Raw genomic sequence first — 21,828 nt, forward strand, 5'->3', positions numbered from 1 at the left:
GGACACACATAATAGATTTGGTGGAGAAAGAAATTACAAGATTGTCAACTGACTGGACATGTGGAATGAATGTAAGGAGTCAAGTATGACAGTAAAGCCTTGAACTTGGGTCAATGGAAGGATTGTGGTACCCTCTACAGGAATAAGAAAAGTATAGAAGAAGGATGATTTGTGGGGAAAAATTAGTTCTATGCCCCCCCAAATTACTAAACTGTGTATACCCTTTGACTCAGTTATACTACTACCAGGCCAATACCCCCAAGGGGATCAAAGGAAAAGAACCTATGTGTACAAAAATATTCATAGCAACTCTTATTATAATAGCTCCAAATTAGAAACTAAGGATCTTCTTCTAGTGAGGAATGGCTAGACAGAATTATGGCACATGAATGTAGTAGAATATTATTGTGCCACAAGAAATGAAAAAAATGTACAGTTTTAGAGGAAACTGGAAAAGACCTATATGAACTGATAGAAAGTAAAGTAAGCAGAACAAGAAAAACAATTATACAACAACAGCATTCCAGAAAGAAATAACTTTGAAAAACTTTAGAATTCTGGTCAAAGTAATGAGAAATCCACCAATCCAGAAGACTGAGTATGAAACTATATTTACATCTTGCCAGAGAGGGGGAACTTAAAATTCAGAGAGATACACATGTAGGAATTTGTGTTTCTGGATTATGCATGTATTGGGATGAAGTTTTTTTTTTTGTTGTTCAATGGGAAAGCAGTAATTAAGGCAGATTCTTTAGAGAAAGGAAAAACAAGAGATAAATTCTGCTTTGGAAATGTTGAGTTTGAACATCCAGTCTGAAATGGTGATAAGAGACTGGAGATTGAATCTAGGGATCAATGCATTGACCTGGGTTCCATGTACAGAAAGATGACCATTGAACCCTAGGGAGCTGATAAGATCACAAATGAGATATATAGAGAAAGTAGAAAATGGCCCAGGACAGAACCTTAGGGTATACTCAGTTAATAGGCATGATATGGATCAAAGGGAAATGAGGAATAACCAGACAGATAGGAGGAGAGAGCTGGAGGGGGAGGAAGAGAGGAGGAGGGAGAGGGGAGAGGGGAGAGGAGGAGGAGGAGGAGGAGGAGGAGGAGGAGGAGAGAGAGAGAGAGAGAGAGAAAGAGAGAAGTCTCCAGAAGGAGAGAGAAGTCAAGAAGGATAAGAAAATGGGCAACAAATTCAACTAAGATATCCCTAATAACTTTGGAGAAAGCCATTGTGTGATGAAGTCAGGGACTAGATCGCTAAGAACTGAGGACTGAAAGAAGAGAAAGTGAAGACAAACAGAAGAGACAGCATTTTCTAGACTTTGGTCGGGGAATAAAAAGACGTAAGATAATAACTTGAGGCACATAGTAGGACCTCCTAAAAGTATGTGCTCTTTTTTTTTAAATGATGGGGGAGGGAGGGGCAGCTAGGTGGTACAGTGGATAAAGCAGGGGTGGTCTACAGGAGAACATAGAAAGAGGTCAAAGAGAAGGGTCACCACCTCATCAGAGACTGGAATAAAGGAGAAAATAGGGGATGGTAAATGGTCGCTATTTTCTGAGGTGAAATCCCCAGAAATAGTCAGTTTGTTGGTCAGCCAACAAGTATTTATTAAGCACTTTCTATGTGTCAGACACTGTGCTAAGTGCTGGGGATACAAAGCAAACAATTCCTGCTCTTATTCATGCTCCACGAATGTGCATTCTCATGGGAGAGATGTATCAATATCTACATATAAGATATATGCAGAGTAGATGTTAGGTGATCTGAGGATTTAGCAACTGGAGGGAGCCAGAAAGGCCTCCTGCAGAAAGTGAGATTAGAGCTGAATACTGAAGGGAACCAGGAAAACTAAGAGGTGAAGGTAAGGAGGCAGAGCAGTAAGGGCAGGAAGGATGGCCAGAGACAAGAGATAGAATGTCTCCTAGAATGTGGTCAGGGAACTGTAAGTTGGTCAGTGTAAAAAGGTCATGGAGTGTGTGGAAGGGAGTAAGGCAGAAGAAAGCTGCAAAGGTAGAAAGTGGCTTAGTTATGAAGAGCTAATTTAAATGCCAGGCAGAAGGCCTTATATTTAAATCCTGGAGGAAAGGGGGAGCCACTGGAGCAACTTGGGGTGTCGTGCTTTAGGAAAACTGCCTCAGCAGTAGAGTGGAAGATGAATTGGAGTTGGGAGAGACAACACCTGAGGCAGGAAGACCATTTAGAAGGTTACTGCAGTAATCGAAGTGAGAGGTGATGAAGGTCTGCTCTAGGGTGGTGGCTATGAGAGCAGGGAGGAGGCATATATAAGAGATGTGGAGGTAGAAATGACAACATTTAGCAAAAGACTGGATACATGAGGTGAGTGAGAGTGATGACTTGGGGATGATGTTGAGATCCTGTGACTGGGTGATCAGGGGAATGGGAATGCCCTTATCAGTGATAAGGGGTTTGGAAGGGGAGGAGACTTGCAAGGAAAGTTTTGGCTCTGCTGAGTTTAAGATGCCTACAAGATGTCCAGTTTGCAATAAGCCAATAAGCAGTTGGAAATACATGATTGTTGTTCAGGAGCAAAACTAGGGCTGGATACATAGATATGGGAATCGTTTATATAGAGATGATAACAACTCAGGGGAGCTGAAGAGATTAAATGAGATAGTATAGAGTGAAATAAGAAGGGAGCAAGAGTAATCCAAGACAGAGGCTTCTGGAATTCCCACAGTTACAGGGCACATCATGGATAATGAACCAACAAAGAAGATTGAGAAGGAATGATCACAGCTGAAAGGACGGGGGGGGGGGGGGGGGGGGGGGGGGGGGAGGGGCAAGGAGGTAGCACAGGAGGACAACTCACATTTCTGTAGCACAAAACATTAGATATACCATTCCTCATAAATTTGATACCTGAATACTTATTACTCTCATTTTATAGATGAGGAAACTAGAAAAAGAGTTGACTTTTTTTCCACAGTGACATAGCTAGTTAACGTTAGTGCCAGGATCTGAATTCCAGCTCTCAATTATAAATCCAGGGCTCTTTCCAACACACTCTGCTGCTTTTTACTTCATCTACATCCATAGCTTCCTTCACCAACCAGAAGTCAAAGGCACTAAAAAGGGGCAAACCCCACAGGATATGAAGGAAGGTGCTTCAAGAGCTCCGCCCCACCCAAACATAACACTCTAGTACCACCTCAAATGTTATCTTACACTGTCTCACCTGAAAGCCCCCTGAACCTTCTCTCCAACAAGAGAATGGACACGTTAAGGAATAAGGGTTCTGTGAGGGCCTACAGTAGAAGGAGATTGTGAGTTGACACCCAGGACATTATATGGCTGTCACCCATGGCACAGGTAGCTGCAGGATGGCCTTAGAGTCAGAAAGGGATTCTGCCTCTGCAGCATCTCCTGCACCAGTCCCATTCTCTCCACTCTGGACAAATGCCATCCGTCCAAATGGAGGCCGAATTGAGGCCTCTATTACCTCTCAGGTTATGGGCTCTTGGCCGAATTATGAGCTGTTAAATGAGTTCAAATACTGGTCTCCCTGTTTCTTACTCATGTAGAACCTTAGGTTAGTCATTTTCCCCTCTTTGCCCTTATTTCTATCTGTAAAATGAGAAGATGAATGAACGAACAAATGAATGAATGAACGAACGAAGCATTTATTAAGCCCTTATGATGTGAAAGTGCTATGCTAAGCACTGGGAATACAACTAGAAAAATCTATCCTTCTATCACATCAAGAAATGGTTCTACAGCCCCTGCAAGACAGCTTCCAGTAAAGATGAGCCTAAGGGGCAGCTAGATGGCGCAGTGGATAGAGCACGGGCCCTGGAGTCAGGAGTACCTGGGTTCAAATCCGGCCTCAGACACTTAACACTTACTAGCTGTGTGACCCTGAGCAAGTCACTTAACCCTAACTGCCTCACTAAAAAAAAAAAAAAAAAAAGATGAGCTAGTATCTCCTAAGGCAATCGATCTACTACCAGACAGATCCAATTGTTGTCAAGTTTTTCCTTGTATCTACTGATAATCTGCTCTCTCTAACTTCTATCCATTGCTCCAGCTTCTGTCCCACAGTGCCCAGCAAATAAACCATATGTTAACCCTTCATATACCTATCGATGGCTATCATGTCACCCCTAAGTATTCTCTTCTCTAGGCTAAATGTCCTCAGTTCCTTCAAATGATCCTCTTCTGGGATGATCTCAAGCTTTGTCGCCATCCTGGTTGCCTTTTTTGGGGGGGGGGTGAGGCGATTGGGGTTAAGTGACTTACCTAGGGTCACACAGCTAGTAAATGTTAAGTGTCTGAGGTCGGATTTGAACTCAGGTCCTCCTGACTCCAGGGCTGGTGCTCTATCCACTGCGCCACCTAGCTGCCCGCCCCCCCCCCCCCATTGCCTTTTTTTGGACGAGTCCCAGAAGGCCAACATCTTTCCTAAAATGTGACACTTGGAGAACTAAAAACCACACTCCAGGGCAGCTAGGTGGAGCAGTGGATAAAACACTGGCCCTGGATTCAGGAGGACCTGAGTTCAAATCTGACTTCAGACACTTGACAATTACTAGCTTTGTGACCCTGGGCAAGTCACTTAACCCCCACTGCCCCACAAAAAAACCCAAATAAACAAACACATTCCAATTGTGGTTTGACCAAAGCAGAGAAAAACAAGGCTCTCTTGTGGTCCTTATCTTATGCTGCCTTTTGTTAGAAAGTTGTACACATACAGCTTCGGGTATGATCCTCTTCTTTGCTCTTCCATTTTGTTATGGAAATCTTGTTTTATTTCTTAAGTGTAGAATAAGAAAAATAATTTTAAGTGGAAAAAACAGTCACGCACATATCATAGTCTCTATTACTGGTTTGGGACAATGCCATTTGAATCTCCCCCACAATTCTGGGTAATATCAGCTTCACAGAAGCTGGAGACCAATATCTGGATAACTGTGTTTCAGGAATGATTGGACATGAGTTGGTAATGGTGACTGGCATCAAGGAAGCTGGTTTCTCCCTGGGGTGCCAACCAACCTACCTCTCTCCTCTTGATTATTATGTCTCTGCCAACACCATCATGACAGTACCTCCGGCTCAAAATGTCAGTGTCACCTTTTACCCCTTCATTTCCTAGATCCCATACCTCCAATTAATCACCACTTCCTGTCCAACCTAGTTGCACAATAGCTGTCATGTTCATTCTCCGCCATCTCACTCCCACTGCGATTTCTTTGTGTATCTGTTAACGTGTTATTTGTGTACTGTTATTCTATCTTGTATTGTTAACTTTGTGTATTTGTTAACCCTGTCTCACTAGAGTGGAAAGTATGGCAAGTCACTCACAGTCTGATCCCATTATAAGCACAGGAAGCTTAAACCTTCTTTCTTTCTGATATGAGTTGGTTTGCTTCTTTCTAAACAATCTTCCCCATATTGGGGCTGGTCTTAATGTGGAAGTCCTATTGCTCAGAACTCCCACACTCAAGTGCTCTACCAGCCTCCAACTCCCCAATATCAGGGATTACAAGCATGAGCCTGGCCTACTTCTTAAATGCCCTCTCACCCGAACCACTAGGAGGGCCTTTTTTTTTTTGGTGGAGCAATGGGGGTCAAGTGACTTGCCCAGGGCCACACAGCTAGTAAGTGTCAAGTGTCTGAAGCCAGATTTGAACTCAGGCACTCCTGATTCCAGGGCCAGTACTTTATCCACTGTACCACCTAGCTGCCCCCATAGGAGGGCCTTTTAATCAGCCTCCCCGCCCTTCTCCAATCCATCATGTACAGACCACGAGGCATTTTCCTAAAGTCCAGCCCTTCTAGCTTCAGATGCCTCTTATTCGACCCTACCAGGTAAAGTTCAAACTCATCTGGCATTCAAGGTTCTCCAGAAAAGGATTCAGTTTCATCTCCCACTATACTCTAGACAAACTGATGACACACCAGTTTCTAAAACACATCCTGTGACTTCCCACTTCTGTGTCTTTGTTCAAACTCTTCTCTATGTTTGGAATGCACTGCACACACCCCCTCCCCTGTTCCCCATCTCTGCCTGTTGATAAATATATCCTCCTATCCTCAAAGCCTTCAATGAATCCCTAGTCAGAAGTCATCGCTCCTTCAGACTATTTCTAGTACTTTGTGCCCTTATGAGCCTCTGACTTGAAAACATTTTTATTTATCTCTCCTCGCCTTCACTGTAGGTCAGTCCCTTCTATGACCCCCAATCACTACTTGAGTAATATTCTTTGTGAACTGCTTTGAACTCCTACTCAGAAACCTTGGGTGGCTCCCCACTGCATACTGAATAAAGTTGAAACTTCTTATTTTGACACTCAAGGACAACTAGCACCCAGATTCAACCTTCCCTGATAATTCTCCCTTTCGAGTAGTCTACATACTAGCCAAATTATACTACTCCCCTGCCCCTGATCTCATTCAGCCCACTCCCACCTCAATGCCACTGATCATGCTGTCCCTCCCAGTGGAAGAGACACCTCCTCTCTTTCCACCTCCCCATCCTATTGTCACCTGTTGAGATATCTTTACTTCCTTTATGGTCCAACTCAAATGCTATCTGCTCCATGAAGCTCGTCTCCCCCCACATAAAAGTGAACACTTTCTCCTTGAATTTCTTATAACGCTTTGCCTGGTGGCTCTTTGGTTCAATGGAATTCAAACTTGAACCATCTCTATTTCCCTTTATGTCTATCCCCTTCATTAGATGACAAACTGCCTGAGGGCCAAAATCATGTTATTTTCCATTTCTGTCTCCAGTGCCTGCCAAAATGCCTTGCATATATCACAAAACCAGAGTTGGAAGAGGCCTTGATGACCATCTAGTCTAGTCCAGGGTTTCTTCAACTTTTTCCACTTGAGACCCCTTTTTACATGACCCTACCATATAGGGATATAACAAAACTTCTTAACCTTTAACTGTTGCCAAATTTTTCGTGAACCCCACATTCAGTTACATGACACCATGTGGGGACACAATACACAGTTTAAGCAGCTTTTCAGTCTAGTCTATCCTAGAATAAGAATCCACTTCACAACAATTTGTGCCTTGCAGCCTTTCCTTGAAATTCAGAAGTGAGGGGAATGAATCCCATTACCTTCCAAGGCAGTCAATCCCACTTTTGCATGGCTCTTCATTGTTAAGATATTTTTCTTGAGATTTCTTTAGAATCTCTGAGAAGCTACTGCAGCCAGATCCCTCAGACCATGACTCAACTAGGATGGGGATTGCTGTTCCTGGGCCTCATGGCCATGGCTGAAGGGTGTCCGGATCATATGCTCGATGTCTGCATGAAGTCTAAGCACCACAAGTTACAGTCTGGCCGAGAAGATAACCTTTATAACCAGTGTAGCCCATGGAAGAAGAAAGCCTGCTGCACAGCAGACACCAGCATTGCCGCCCATGAAAACCCCTCCTCCCTGTACTGCTTCAACTATAACCACTGTGGGATGATGACCCCAGCCTGCAGACGCCACTTTATCCAGGGCACGTCTCTATCAGGACCTAGGCTAGGACCCTGGATCCAGCTAGTGTCCTCAAGTATGAGGAAAGAACGGGTCCTGAATGTTCCTCTGTGCAAGAAGGATTGTATCCAATGGTGGGAGGACTGCCAAACTTCCTATACCTGCAGAGATAACTGGCACACAGGTTGGAATAGGACTTCAGGGATTAATGAGTGCCCAGCTAAGGCTGCCTGCCACCCTTTCCCATTTTACTTCCCAACACCAGCCTCCTTATGTGAGAACATTTTAAGTCATTCTTACAAAGTAAGCTCTTTTAGCCGGGGTGGTGGCAAATGTATCCAGATGTGCTTTGACCCAGCCTCAGGAAACCCCAATGAAGCTGTGGCTAAATACGATGCTTTTGGCTCTGCCCCAGGCATCTTCAGTTGGAAGGCCAGTTTCCCCTTCTTGATTTTGACACTGCTGTTGCTTCTCTGGGTTTAACCCTCATCAGGAAAGAAATCCCACCAATCTACATGTAAAACCATAGCCAAAATTACTCCCAGTGTGAGACCCTTGGACTCCAGCTTCCTGCCTGACACAGACTGGCTCTCCTGAAACCCTGGCTTCCTCCCACTCTGGATTCTTCCCCCTCAAACCTGATGGGAAACCTCCAACCCCCTACACTTTGGATTTCACAGACCCCACACCACTACTGAGTGAGGCAGGGAGGGAGTGCCCTTCTCCCCACTTTTAAGTGACTCCAGGTCCAGTCTCCTACCTTGTTCTCTGCATAGCAAAATCTTCCCTTCTCTCCTTCTTTTCTTTAGGGAAAATTAAATATTGTTTCTGCCCTCTCTAAAGTGAAATGCTCCTTAATACTACTCCTTTCAAGTAGGGATTATTTCATTGATTATATTTGTATCCCTAGTATCCAGTACTATATATGTTCATACCCAGTCCAAATATGTTTATTTTTAATTAATTTTTTTGGTGGGGGCAATGAGGGTTAAGTGACTTGCCCAGGGTCACACAGCTAGCAAATGTCAAGTGTCTGAGGCCGGATTTGAACTCAGGTCTTTCTGAATTCAGGGACAGTGCTAGTCCACCTAGCTGCCCGCCCCGGTCCATATATGTTTAATAAGTTTAATAAATGTTGATTGATCAAAAAAAAAAGATATTTTTCTTTACATCAAAGCTAAACTTGTCTTTGCAACTTCTACACTTTGTTCCTAAATCATTAATAAGTACCATTCTCTGACCATCCTCCGGCCAGTTAATCAGTTCTAAATCTACTTCCTTCCTCCCATCCTCAGTCTCAGTCTTCATCTTAGTCTTGCCTGATAACTGTGGGGCTCCTCAAGGCTCTGTCTTGAACTGTCTTCTCTTCTCTATCTATATACTATTTCACTTGGTGATCTCACCAGCTCCATCAGTGACTACTTACCAATCAGACCTGTGAGAAAATAATGGGATTTGGCAGATACTCAAAAGCTCACCTGGAGATTAATCTAAACTGATTGAATTAAGTGAGAATGACTGACTTTACTGATTAGTCTACTTCAAGTTAATTCTATTGTAACCACACCTGGATGGCCCTTAAGAAGGTATTGTTCTGGGGCAGCTAGGTGGTGCAGTGGATAGAGCACTGGCCTTGGAGTCAGGAGTACCTGAGTTCAAATCCAGCCTCAGACACTTAACACTTACTAGCTGTGTGACCCTGGGCAAGTCACTTAACCCCAATTGCCTCACTAAAAAAAAAAAATTAAAAGAAGGTATTGTTCTCAGAAGCTAAGGATTTTGAACTCAACTCAAGACCACCTTCAAGTCCAGTGAACCAATGGATTTGGATGATGCCTACCAATCAGCCTGAAGCAGTGTGTAAGGACCGCCTCTGCTCCAGACCTATAAAAAGCTTCCATACTCACTTTGAAGAGAGTTCATATGATTGAAGCAGACTCCTGGCGGAGGACTTGAGGAAGAACCAGACCAGGCTGGAACTCAAGGCTAGATAGGCCTTTTCTTGACTCTACATGTTCTGTTTTTCTATACCTAGTATGCTTTAATAAATGCTTAATGCCCAAAGACTGGCGCTAAAGCTTCTAATTTAAGGCGACCACACATTAGATTTTTTAGACACACATTTAGATTTTAAACATCACAGACCCTAACCCTCTCTTGACCTCCAGGAAAGATTTTCCATTTTCAACTGCTTATTGGGCATCTCAATCTGGATGTCCCATAGACATCTTAAACTTAACATGTCCAAAACTGAACTATCTCATCCTCAGAAAAAATACCCTTCCCTTTTCCTAACTTTCCTATTACTGTTGAGGGTACCATTATCCTCCCAGTCACCCAAGCTTGAAACCTAGGTGTTATCCTTGACTCCTCATTCTCTCTCACCCCCATCCCCCCAACCCTCCTAACATCCAACCAGTAGTTATGTCTTGCCATTTCTACCTTAACATCATTCATACATGTGCCCCCACTCTTCTGTCTGCTAACATTCTAACATTGACATCACCCTGGTGCAGGCCTTTATCATCTTACACCTAGACTATTTCAATAACCTGCTAGATGGTCTCCTGGCTTCAAGTGTCTCCTCACTCCAGGTTATCCTCCATTCAGCTGACAAACTGATCTTCCTAAAGTGCAGGTCTGACTATAACCATCAGCCATTCCACAAACTCCAGTGGTTCCCTGTTACCATGTGGTGACACTGGCCTCGTTGATACTCCTTGAACAATACTCCTCCAGGCTCAGTGCATTTTTCATTGACTTCTCTATACCCGGAACTCTCTTCCTCCTCCTCCTCCTCCCTACCTCCGAGGTTCCTTGGCTTCCTTCAAACCTCCGCCAAATTCCCACTTTCTGCAAGAAACCTGTCCTAGATCCTCTTTAATTTTAGCGTCTCCTCTCTGACATTGCTTCCTCTGTGTTTGTGTGTGTGTGTGTGTGTGTGTGTGTGTGTGTGTGTGTATTTGTACATAGTTATTTGTTTGTTGTCTCCCCTATCAGACTGTGAGCTCCTGGAGAACATGGACCATTTTTTGCCTTTTGTTGTGTGGAAATTTATTTTGATTTGGGGACCCTACCTTTGGGCTGAGATTAGAAAGTCTTGGGCCCTCAGGTTTTTCTTCTCTGTGTGGGAGGGACTGGTGCCCCTCCCCCTCTGCTTCAGCTGAGCCAAAAAAGCCCTGTGGGCTATACAAGACACCAGGTCAGACGGCTGGAGGAAAAAGCCCCAGCTCCCTCAGCCCTGAGCAGATCTATCTGAGAGATCCCGGGCTCATCCAGGCCGGCCTCTGGCATAGCCTGTGAGAGGTCCCTGGACGCACAGCAGGGGGACTCATGAGACACCTGAGCGTCCCCTCCCCCCAGCCGCAGCCCTGGCTGGTGGATTAGCTTGGTGTGTGTGGGGGCGCAGGGAGCCCCAAGGTTTGAGTGGAGAGAAGGAATATATATACAGGGTAGCTAGACAGTAGGGGCGGCGGACTGATGGAACAGACAGACAGAACAGGAGACAGTACAGGAGGTTGGAGAAAGCTGAGGGGGCGGGGTGGAGAGCACAGAAGTGGTCAGCACAGGGTACAGGTTGGAGAAAGTGAAGATTAAGAGAACAGAAAGGCTGGAGCACTAAGAGAGGGGGGGTGGAGGAGAAAAAGCAAAAAGCAAGAAAGCAAGGATGGAGGCTGGAAGATTAAGAAGACAGTAATAGAGGTGACTGAGGAAGGAGGCGTATGGAGTAAGGGGCTTTTCAGGGGTTCATCGCTACGGTAATGAGAGAGCAGTTAAAAAGTTAAGCAGGGGAGCCAGAGTGAAGGTGAAAGTTGGAGAAAACTGGAGCATACCCTAAGGCAAGAGGCAGCAAAGGCCCTTATTGTATTGAAAGCAGACAGGCTGTATAATTTGCATTTCTTAACCCTTATATCTTACATTTATTTTTATAAATAAATTCTGCTTTGATTATTTAATTAAGAGGCTTCTTAATAGTTTGCTTATCAATTTTGGGAGTGGAACAGTGTGGTAGAACCTTATAAATGGCCCATATTAAATTAATTTAGCCACTGCACCACCTAGCTGCCCCTTATCCAATGTTTTTGCTCCCTGGAGCCCCACAGAACAAATCTACTCCCTCTTCAGTACAGTCTCTTAAAATACTTAAAGACATCTATCACTTGCTGCCCTCCTGTTCCTCCTCTAATTATTAATAGCAGTCAGATAACCAGTCAACAGTCCCAGATTAAGATTAAGTCAGATTAGGCCCCTCAAATTAGGCCAGCAAGTTAACAAAATATTTTTACATTTGAATGGCAACCACAAAGGGATTTACAGCCCAATTATAATTTTTCTAAACTTATAATAATTTTTCATAAGTACAGTTATATAATTTTTCAGACTAGATTAGCTAGTTAATAATAATTTTTTTTTGCATTCCGGGTGCTTAGCACAGTGCCTGGTACATAGTAGGTGCTTGAATTCTAGTTGACTGACACATAATTGTCCCATTATCTAGACAACTTCTATCTTTTCCACAAGAATAGCATGAGAGACTTTATCCAATGTTTCTTTTTTTTTTTTAATTATCTATTTATTTGTTTTTGCAGGGCAGTGGGGGTTAAGTGACTTGCCCAGGTCACACAGCTAGTAAGTGTCAAGTGTCTGAGGTCGGATTTGAACTCAAGTACTCTTGAATCCAGGGCTGGTGCTTTATCCACTGCACCACCTAGCTGCCCCTTATCCAATGTTTTTGCTCCCTGGAGCCCCACAGAACAAATCTACTTAAAGACATCTATCACTTCCTGCCCTCCTGTTCCTCCTCTAAGGTCTTTCTCTGACTCAACATCTTCCTTCAGCTGATCTAGTCGTGGTATGAGCTTAAGGCCCTTTCTATTGGAAGGGCTAAAATTCTAGCGATATTGTCTAAAACATCTAATGAGTGGTCGCCAATAAATTATAAGCTTTAGCAAGAGTTAGATTTTTAAGCATTTATTAAGGAGAATAAAAATTTGGTAAAGAGAGAGAAAAAGGCCTAGATTCCTCTATCTATTAAAGGGAGAGAGCATTCCTAGCTCTGCTCTCCGCCAGAGTCCACAGGAAAGAGAGCCAGCGCGCCAGCCTCCCCCTTCTTCCTCCCAACAGCAAACATCACTTCCTGATGCCAAAGAAAAGACACATGGTCCTGCCCTCAGAGGCCCTCTCCTCATGTTGGAGCTTTCCTACAGTAAGTCTCCAGCAGGTGGCATCATTCCAATCATTACACTATTCTGCTAGCCATCCCCCTCTGGCCACTCTCTAGCTCTTTAATGTCCTTCCTAAACTGTGGTTGTCCCCAAAACTGAACACAATATTCCAGATATGATCTTACTCATGGAACTGTCCCCTCCTGAATACTACACCTCTCCATGCAACCTGGCTTTCTTGGCTGTCATCACACTGTTGACTCAATATCTAGCAGCGAGTCCGAGGGATAGCCTCAGCAGCAGTGATGCCATCAGAGAATTTGCTATAAACCTCCATTTGCTGCCAGAAGCAATAAGAGGAACTGGTGGTAATAGAAGCTAAACTTTTAAAAGCTTTAGGCAAAACCAGAGAACACTTTTTTCCATCTGACCGGAATACCCAAACCCTTTCTTTAAGTGGGAAACCCAGGTCAATCGACGTATATGACATACTTTCCCTTTGGGTTGGAGCAATCAATTTTGGCAACCAAGTGAAGTGTCAGTGAATACCCTCATGTTCTCCATCATCCAGAGAACATGTGAGTCTGTCTCATACTACCTCCCAAGCCCTCTTCCAGCTCCAAAAGCCCAAGTCTTGGATTTTCAACAATAAATGACCACCTGATGGTTTTAGATGTGGTCTATCTGCATGCAGTGTCTCAGAGAGGTCTAGAGGGCCTTGAGAACTCTCTGGAAATGTGAACTTTGCAAAACCTGCTTTGGGTCAATCTCTCAAGGAAAGTGTATTCAGAGGACCTGGATTCAAATTCTCTTTCTTTTCTTTTTTTGCATATAAATATTTTATGATTTTCCAGTTACATTTAGAGATAATTTTCAACATTTGTTTTTTTGTTTGTTTGTTTGTTTTTTGGCGGGGCAATGGGGGTTAAGTGACTTGCCCAGGGTCACACAGCTAGTAATTGTCAAGTGTCTGAGGCCGGATTTGAACTCAGGTACTCCTGAATCCAGGGCCGGTGCTTATCCACTGCGCCACCTAGCCGCCCCCAACAACATTTGTTTTTATAAGATTTCTAGTTTCAAATTTTTCTCCCTCCCTCCCTCCCCTCCCTCTCCCCTCCCCCAGACAGCAAGTAATCTGATATAGGTTATATATGTACAATCACTTTAAGCATATTTCTGCATTAGTCATGTTATGAGAGAAGAATCAGAGCAAAAAGGAAAAACCTCAAAAAAGAAAAACAACAAAAACAATAGAAATTGTATGGTTTGATCTGCATCCAGATTCCACAGGTTTTTTGTGTTGGTTTTTTTTTTTTTTTTAGTGAGGCAATTGGGGTTAAGTGACTTGCCCAGGGTCACACAGCTAGTAAGTGTTAAGTGTCTGAGGCTGGATTTGAACTCAGGTACTCCTGACTCCAGGGCCGATGCTTCATCCACTGTGCCACCTAGCTGCCCCTTTTGTGTTGGTTTTTTTTCTGGATTTGGAGAGCATTTTCCATCATGACTCCTTTGGATCTAGGACCATTGTATTGCTGAGAAGAATTCAGATTCTATTTCTGACACTCTAGGTGTGACCTAGGCAAATCACAACTTGCATGGGCCTTGGTAGAACCTGACCACCTCTAAGGTCTTTTCCAGTTCTAGATCTCTGATCTTACCCCTTCACATCAGACCTAAATCAGTCCTTCTGCAACTTCCATTCACTTTTCCTAACTGTCCCCTAGGGTCTTCTTCCAAGACAGCCTTTACAATCTGAGAAGACAGCCTCTATGGTGTGAGAAAATAATAGGGGTTTGGGGACTTCCAGGGGCCGAAAAACCACACCTACCTGAAAGCTTTGTTACCGCCAGAGGACCTCTGACCTGGCCTCTGACATTAGCATGACTGCACCCAACTGCCTCAAGTCCAGTGAACCAGTAGATTTAAGTGATGCTAGCCAATGAGCTTTGAACAATATTTATGGGCGGGTTCTGCTCCTGCCCTCAGTGAACTTGCACAGACTCTCAACTCTCCTTGGTGCGGGAACAGGGTGAGTGCAGAGGCAGCCCTCTAGGGTTCCCCATTTTCTCTTTTTTTTTTAGTGAGGCAATTGGGGTTAAGTGACTTGCCCAGGGTCACACAGCCAGTAAGTGTTAAGTGTCTGAGGCCGGATTTGAACTCAGGTCCTCCTGACTCCAGGGCCGGTGCTCTATCCACTTGCATGGGCCTCCATTTTCTCTCTTCTCTAGGCTTTCCTATCTTTCAGAGCCATATGTCTTCTCTTTACTAATATCTAATATACTTTAATAAATGCTTAATGCCTGGGGCAGCTAGATGGCGCAGTGGATAGAGCATCGGCCCTGGATTCAGGAGTACCTGAGTTCAAATCCGGCCTCAGACACTTAACACTTACTAGTTGTGTGACCCTGGGCAAGTCACTTAACCACCATTGCCTCACTTAAAAAAAAAAACCAAACCAATAAATGCTTAATGCCCAAAACTAGTGCAGTTGCCTCTAATTTCTAAGTAACAAATATATTAGAAACCCCAGCTAAATTTTCTTTACACTTGGGACAGGAATAGGTGACCACACATTTAATTTTACATGTCACTATGCCCTACCCTCTAAACCTTCTAAGTCAGTCAATAAATATTTAAGTACCTGCTATGTGTCACAAACAACACTAAGCTTAGTGATACAAAGGCAAATATGGGCCCTAACCTCATGGAGCTCATAATATTACAGGTAAGACAACATGCAAATAACTGTACAAACCAAGGCATACACAGGTTAAACAGAAATTAATCAAAAGAGAAAAGGCACTAGAATTAAGAGGGAAAGGCTTCCTGTAGAAAGTGGGATTTTAGGCAGGACTCAAAGAAAATCAGAAAAGTCAGGGAGTGGAGATGAGGGAAAGCACTCCAGGGTTGGGGGACAGCCAGTGAAAATATCCAGTCAGGAAATGAGTGTCTTTTTCAACAAACAGCAAGGAATCCATTGTCACTGGATCCAAGAGGATGTGGGGTGTCAATGGAAGTATAAGACTGGAAGGGTTGGGGTTTATGGGGATAGTGGCTTGTAAATGGCTTTGAATGTTAAACCTGCCAGTTTGTTCAATCTTTGCATACTCTGGTCTCCAATCTCCTCACCATTATAATTACCTTCTAGTTTGTCTACATCTTTCCTAAGATAAGTTTAGCAGAACTGAACACAATGGGACTATCTCAAACCTTCTTTCTGACCACTTTACATGTTTTTTATGCTTCCTGAAATTGGATTTTTGGCTTCCATATCAGTTGTCTTGAGCTTGCAGTCCAATAAAAACCCCAGATCTTTTTCAATGAACTATTGTCTATTCACACTTCCTCCATTCTTTATTTGTGTGGTTGGTTTTTTGGAACTCAAGTATAGGACTTCATTTATTCCATTAAATTTCATTTTAATACATATGCTTATAACTCCCCCCACAAACTGCACACCTGAGAAAAGATCACACCCCAACATCTCTGTAGGGTTTAATTGCTTTAATAGTTCGCATTTACTAAATTGTCTGACATGACAGAAAGGACTTCAGTCTTCTAAATCCACAGTTCTTGCTAAAAAAGTCCCATGTTATCAATATACCGAGAAAAGGGAAGCCACTGTCCTGGCTCAGTATGCAAGAACCCAGGCTTTGTCTTGGAGGTGTTCCGGTCCATCCCATCTTGCTAATACAGTCCCTAGGTGTTGCTCATTCAGGCTCCTTGACAGAGCCTGCTCAGGGTCTCAGTGGCTCAAGGATTTCCGACCCTTCAGCATTCGCCGCAAGATAACCTGGATTCCACCAGGGGTGCTGAGCCTCCGAATCCAACCATGTTTCCGCTTCCGTTTGATGTTACTGGGCTGATACTCATTGCCTCGGGCCTTAGAACGGACCTGTTGATAGCACCAAGGTGCCAGGGACCCATTCTGTGCTGCACGGAAGCTGCCACAGGGATCAGTTGAGACTCGAGTGAGGAGGGTGATAGTCCTGAACTGGGGCAGCCATGGTAGGAATGATCTAGAATGAAGGAAGGGGTTTTCTTTGAGCAAGCTCAATGAGAGGAGACAACACTGGAGTGTGGATGACAGGCCAAGTTGGTAACCAACCAGAAACTGACTAGTGAAATGCCCATTTCTCTTTATTATTTAGGACTATGGCTGGGCTATGAACAGAACTGGGCACCAATGGAAGAGAGAAAGGGGAATGGACCCCAGTAATAACTCACAAGTATGTAGCAGATTGATATAGCATAAATAAAGAATGCAGGCTCTGAAGTCAACAGACCACACATCATGCCTCTAGTCTTATCTCTGACCATAGGCAAATCATTTGACCTCTGAGGGCCTGTTTCCTCATTTATAAAATAGGACTCATTATTATAATACCTATATCCTAGGATTGTCATCCTATTAGAGAAACACTGGAGCCATTATTATTGGCACTTTTGTCATTTGCAAATCACCTCTATTGATGCTCACAATAATCCCATGGGGAAAGCAGAGCAGGTATCATTAACCCCATTTTTTTTTAGAGAGGAGGAAACAGGGAAGTTTCCTCTAGAGAGGGGGAGTGACTTACCTAGGGTCACCCTAAATTAATGGGGGGGAGGGGACTGTGTCTTTTGGCTCTAGATAAAGATTCTCTCCCTCCCAGCAGCATAGAGACAATCCACTCTCTCCCCCTCCACACCAATTATCCACTCAACTAGGCTCTAAGCTCCTCAAGAGTGGACTGACATTTAAATACACACACACACACACACACACACACACACACACACACACACACACAGATGTGTGTGTGTCCCTAGGGCTGAGCACAGGGCCTTGCATGAAGCAGACACTTAATAAATCTTAGGCTCTCCCCAATCACTGACCCTTCCTCCCTCTTTCTACTTATTCCCTCTCCTCCTGACATGCCCACCCTGGCCCAGAATCCCATCGTTAGAGATAAACAGCTACCTCAAACTCACATTGTAAGTGATCAGAATCCTGACACGACATTGTTCCCTCTATAAGGGCTACACTATCCGCTTCTTTCCAGCTGGGACATCCCGAGTTTTAAAATACTCTTCTCCTCTCCCTTCTAGCTCCAACACTACTCATTCTAAAATGCCCTCCTGGCTCTTTTCTAGCTCTAACATTCCATATTCTAAGGGTCCCCTCCCCCTTTCTAGTTCAAACAATGTATACCGAACACTGGAACTTGGAGTCAGAAAGGCCTGCGTTCGAACCCTGCCTCAGACACTAAGAGATGTACAATCATAACCCTGTGTCTCAGTTTCATCCTCTGTAAAAGGATGGGGCTAGGTGGTGAAGTGGATAAAGCACCCACCCTGGATTCAGGAGGACTTAGTTCAGATCCAGCCTCAGACACCTGACACTTACTAGCTGTGTGACCCTGGGCAAGTCACTTAACCCTCATTGTCCCGAAAAATTAAAAAAAAAAATGATGGGGCTGGCCTTTAAAGTGCTCCTCAGATTTAATGTCCTCTATTCGCCTCTCTTCGCTCCACTGTTCCACATTCTAATGCTCTCTTCCCGCCCCTCCCCTTGCAGCTCGAAAGTTCCATGTTCTAAGGCTCCCTTCCCCCTCCTCAGCTCTAATGTTTCATGGTCTAAGACTCTCCTCTCCCTCCCACTCCTAAAGTTTCAAGTTCTAAGGCTTCCATCCCCTCCTCAGCTCTTATGCTCCATGTTCTAAGGCTCCCCTCTCCCTTGCCCAGTTTTAAAATTCCATGGTCTCCCCGCTCTCATCTAACGTTCCGTGTTCTAAGGTTCCCCTTCCCTCTTCTCCTCCAGATTCTTCCCACTCTAGCCCTCACCTGGCAGCAGCGTCATGGACAACGGGGAACCCACCCCGGGGTCCCACGAGGCCCCGCCACTGACTGAATGCGCGCAGCACGAAGCCCATCCTCCTCTCCGCCTCGACGTAGACCACCCTAAGCCTGCAACAATACCGTCTCCCATTGGCTTCTACCTGCCAATCGCTGCGCTCTGTAAGAGCAGGCGCGTAACGCATGGGGGCAGACACGTTCACCTTGCTCTCGTCCTCTCAGTGGGAAAAAAAAAAAGCAGGGCCTTGTTGCAAGAGCTCACGGGAGGTGTAGTTTCTGAGGGCGGCCGGAACGTACGTACGTACAGCTCAGGCTGAGGCTGGCTTTCGACGCCTCACCTAGAGCTGGTTAGCGCCTGCGCTGGAGGCGGGGCCTTAGCTCAGTGTCCACCCTACAGCAATTGTTTAATAAATGCTGAGTGATAATGATGGAGACCTTTTTGCAGAAAAGATCTAATGCCAGCTTCTGTTTGCAATAGGGCTTGGAAAGAATGTACTAGTTGTTGATTAAAAGGATCTGAACAAAGTAGTGTCCCATCAGATAGATAGATAAAATTACTTTTTTAACCGTGTATTATGCTCCGGGCACTGCTAAACACTGGGAATATGAGACTAAGGGAAAAGACATACCCTGCTTACATTCTGAGGGAGAGAAGGGGGGAAGAGGGAGGAAGCGAGCGGGGGTGAGGAGAGTGAGAGAGAGGGTGTGGGGAGGAGAGAGAGGGAAGGAAGGAAGGAGAGAATCAGTGTGTGAGACAAGTATGCTGAGAGTGGTTTGAGACCATCTCCGTCTATGCCAGAACACAGACTTGAATCATGCCTAAGAGTTTTTAAAGGGACACCCATAGTCTCTGAACAATGGATTGAGAGGAGGGAATGGGCACCGCAAGAGCTAAGAAGCAACTGCAGCAGTAGTGGAGGAGGCATCATTGCCAACCTTGCTCAGTTTTTAAAACTGAGCTGAGCCAGAAAGGATGGGCAAGACATCAACTGGCAAAAAAAAAGAGATACTGAAGAGAGGACTAAACTACAGCAAAGGAGGGAGAGATCAAGGAGGACCATTGGTCCTCTTCAGGCATCTCGGAACAGAAAATTTGGTGGTTGCCAATTTTACTCACCTCCTCAAGAACCAAAGAAACTTCCCCCCAAAAGTCTGTTCCCTCCCCAACTTCCCCTCTCTATGCATGCCCAATAACAGATGCTATACTGTGTTCTGTTATCCTGATTTTTTTTTTTTTTGCCTTCACTGTTTGTTTAGAAGCCAGGAGAGAGATAGAGATAAGAAAAAAATTTTAATCACTGCAGAAGGCCAAACCTCTGTGTGGGTGTTAGAAATTTTCCTAATTAGGGGTTCTGAGCTATTGTGCTAGAATTAATAACTTTTTATCTGATAAAAGCTACTTAAAATATCTCCAGGCTAAAAGGCGAGCTAACTAAAAACAAGCAGGTGACAGATTAAATCTCCCAGGAAGAAAAAAGATGGGAAGGATAGGGTGGCAACCAGAGAAAAGTTTATACCCTAAAGCCTCTGAAAGAGGAGATTAGAAAGACCTGAAAAGGGGCAGCTAGGTGGCACAGTGGATAGAGCACCGGCCCTGGAATCAGGAGGACCTGAGTTCAAATCCGGCCTCAGACACTTAACACTTACTAGCTGTGTGACCCTGGGCAAGTCACTTAACCCCAGTTGCCTCACTAAAAAAAAAAAAAAAGGAAAGAAAGAAGGACCTGAAAAAAGATCCAGTCAGGAAGAAGGAACAGAAAGGATCAACTTCCAGCTGGTCAACTCTACCCTTTATACAACACCCATTATTACTCATCAGCCACCATTTCCCCTTATAAACACACAAGTATCCACAGCTTCAAAACATAGAACAGTTTAATTTACACAATAAAAGATTCAGAAAAGACTTCCTTCTCTTTTTGTTTTGTTACTCATCAATTTGAGGCAGCTGGGTGTCTCAGAGGACAGTGCTATACCTGGAACCAGGTAGTTGTTGTTGCTCAGTTGTTTCAGTCATGTCTGACTCTTTGTGTTCACATTTTGGGGTTTCTTGGCAAAGATTCTGGGGTGGTTTGCCACTTCCTTCTCCAGATCATTTTACAGATGAGGAAACTGAGGCACGCAGTTAAAGTGACTTGCCCATGGTCACACAGCTAGTAAGTGTCTGAGGTTGCATTTGAACTCAGGTCCTCCTGACTCCAGGCCTGACCTTCTATCCACCTCACCACCTAGCTGCTCAGGAAGTCAAAAGCCAGAAGAATGGAAGTATAACAAGCTAGAAAGGGAAAGGAAAAGGGACTTGATCTCTTTGGGGGGAGGAGGGGAAGGCACTCTCAAGATTGAACCCAGTCTATGCAAATCAAGAGCAGAAGTCACTTGTGGAAAAGAGTCCCCTGGGCCATGGATCACAAAAGTCAGAGGTCTGAGGTTCTTCTCATAGAAGATGGCGCTGTAGCCACTAAGGGAAAAGCAGCTTCTTGTGGTTCAGGGAATGGAGTTAAGCATCAACCGGAGGTGTTGGATGAGAGGTCACTCAGTAATGGTGTGATAAACGTCAGCAAAGTAGAGTTAAAACATGACAATTCATTGTAGTAAAAGGCTGCTCTGTTCCCTGGTAGGTTTTTGGACGCCTACCCTGAGTAAAACCACCAGATTCCATCCGTTCTTCCCTCCTTCTCTTGCTTTTAGAGACTGTCAAATAAAGAATCTGGGGGTAATTCACCCAACCTGGCTCAGTCACCTTTACTGCAGAAGGCCAAACCTCTGTGTGGGAGGAGCTAGAAAGGGAAAGGAAAAAGGACTCAACAGAAAGACAGAAAGACAAATTGAAAAGCTGATTTTTTCAGTGACAAGATACTCAGTTCACAGAGGCTCATGTAAGCAAAAGGTACCCTCTGCTGGTGCTAGAGAAGGAATTAATCAATCAACAAGCATTTACTAAGTGCTTGCTGTATTCCAGGGAGTATACTGAGCATTGGGAACGCAAAAAAGACACAAAAACAGTCCCTATGAATAGCTTTGAGCTTCACACATGCTGGACTAGCATGGAAAACAAAGGTTTATGTGGATCAAGAAAAACATGAATAGAGCCTTTGTGGGGAGGGCTGTGCTGTGGGACCTGGGTTTAATACAAAAGAAAGTTGTAATGGGCCAAAGGTGCTTGATATTCTTGAGGTTCTAGTGCAATCCCTTCATGGTCAGCTTTGTGGTACAATGAACAAGAGATGAATTTGGAATCAGAGGATCTGAGTTCAAATCTTGACTGTGACATTGACTGCTTGAGTGACATTAGGCAAGTCACAACTTTTCTGCACCTAAATTTCCTATGAATTCATTAGCGCCAAGCCCATCTGAGGG

The 21,828-nt window shown here is 44.3% G+C and overlaps 2 protein-coding genes across 2 annotated transcripts; one reads left to right on the forward strand and one right to left on the reverse strand.

The window, feature by feature from the left end:
- Positions 1-7,207: 7,207 nt before the first annotated feature.
- LOC122737311 (folate receptor alpha-like) lies at positions 7,208-7,951 on the forward strand. The gene has a single exon (XM_043979795.1). The coding sequence runs from the start codon at positions 7,211-7,213 to the stop codon at positions 7,949-7,951; it is 741 nt and encodes a 246-aa protein (XP_043835730.1). The 5' UTR covers positions 7,208-7,210.
- An 8,171-nt stretch (positions 7,952-16,122) lies between these two features.
- MRPL34 (mitochondrial ribosomal protein L34) lies at positions 16,123-18,656 on the reverse strand. The gene is made up of 2 exons (XM_043990397.1): positions 18,460-18,656; positions 16,123-16,652 (listed from the first exon to the last, which is right to left on the reverse strand). Exons 1-2 carry the CDS (start codon positions 18,654-18,656, stop codon positions 16,379-16,381), a joined length of 471 nt encoding a protein of 156 aa, XP_043846332.1. The 3' UTR covers positions 16,123-16,378.
- Between the last annotated feature and the right edge of the window lie 3,172 nt (positions 18,657-21,828).

The sequence above is a fragment of the Dromiciops gliroides genome, chromosome 1 (genome assembly GCF_019393635.1).
Source record: "Dromiciops gliroides isolate mDroGli1 chromosome 1, mDroGli1.pri, whole genome shotgun sequence".
NCBI lineage: Eukaryota > Metazoa > Chordata > Mammalia > Microbiotheria > Microbiotheriidae > Dromiciops > Dromiciops gliroides.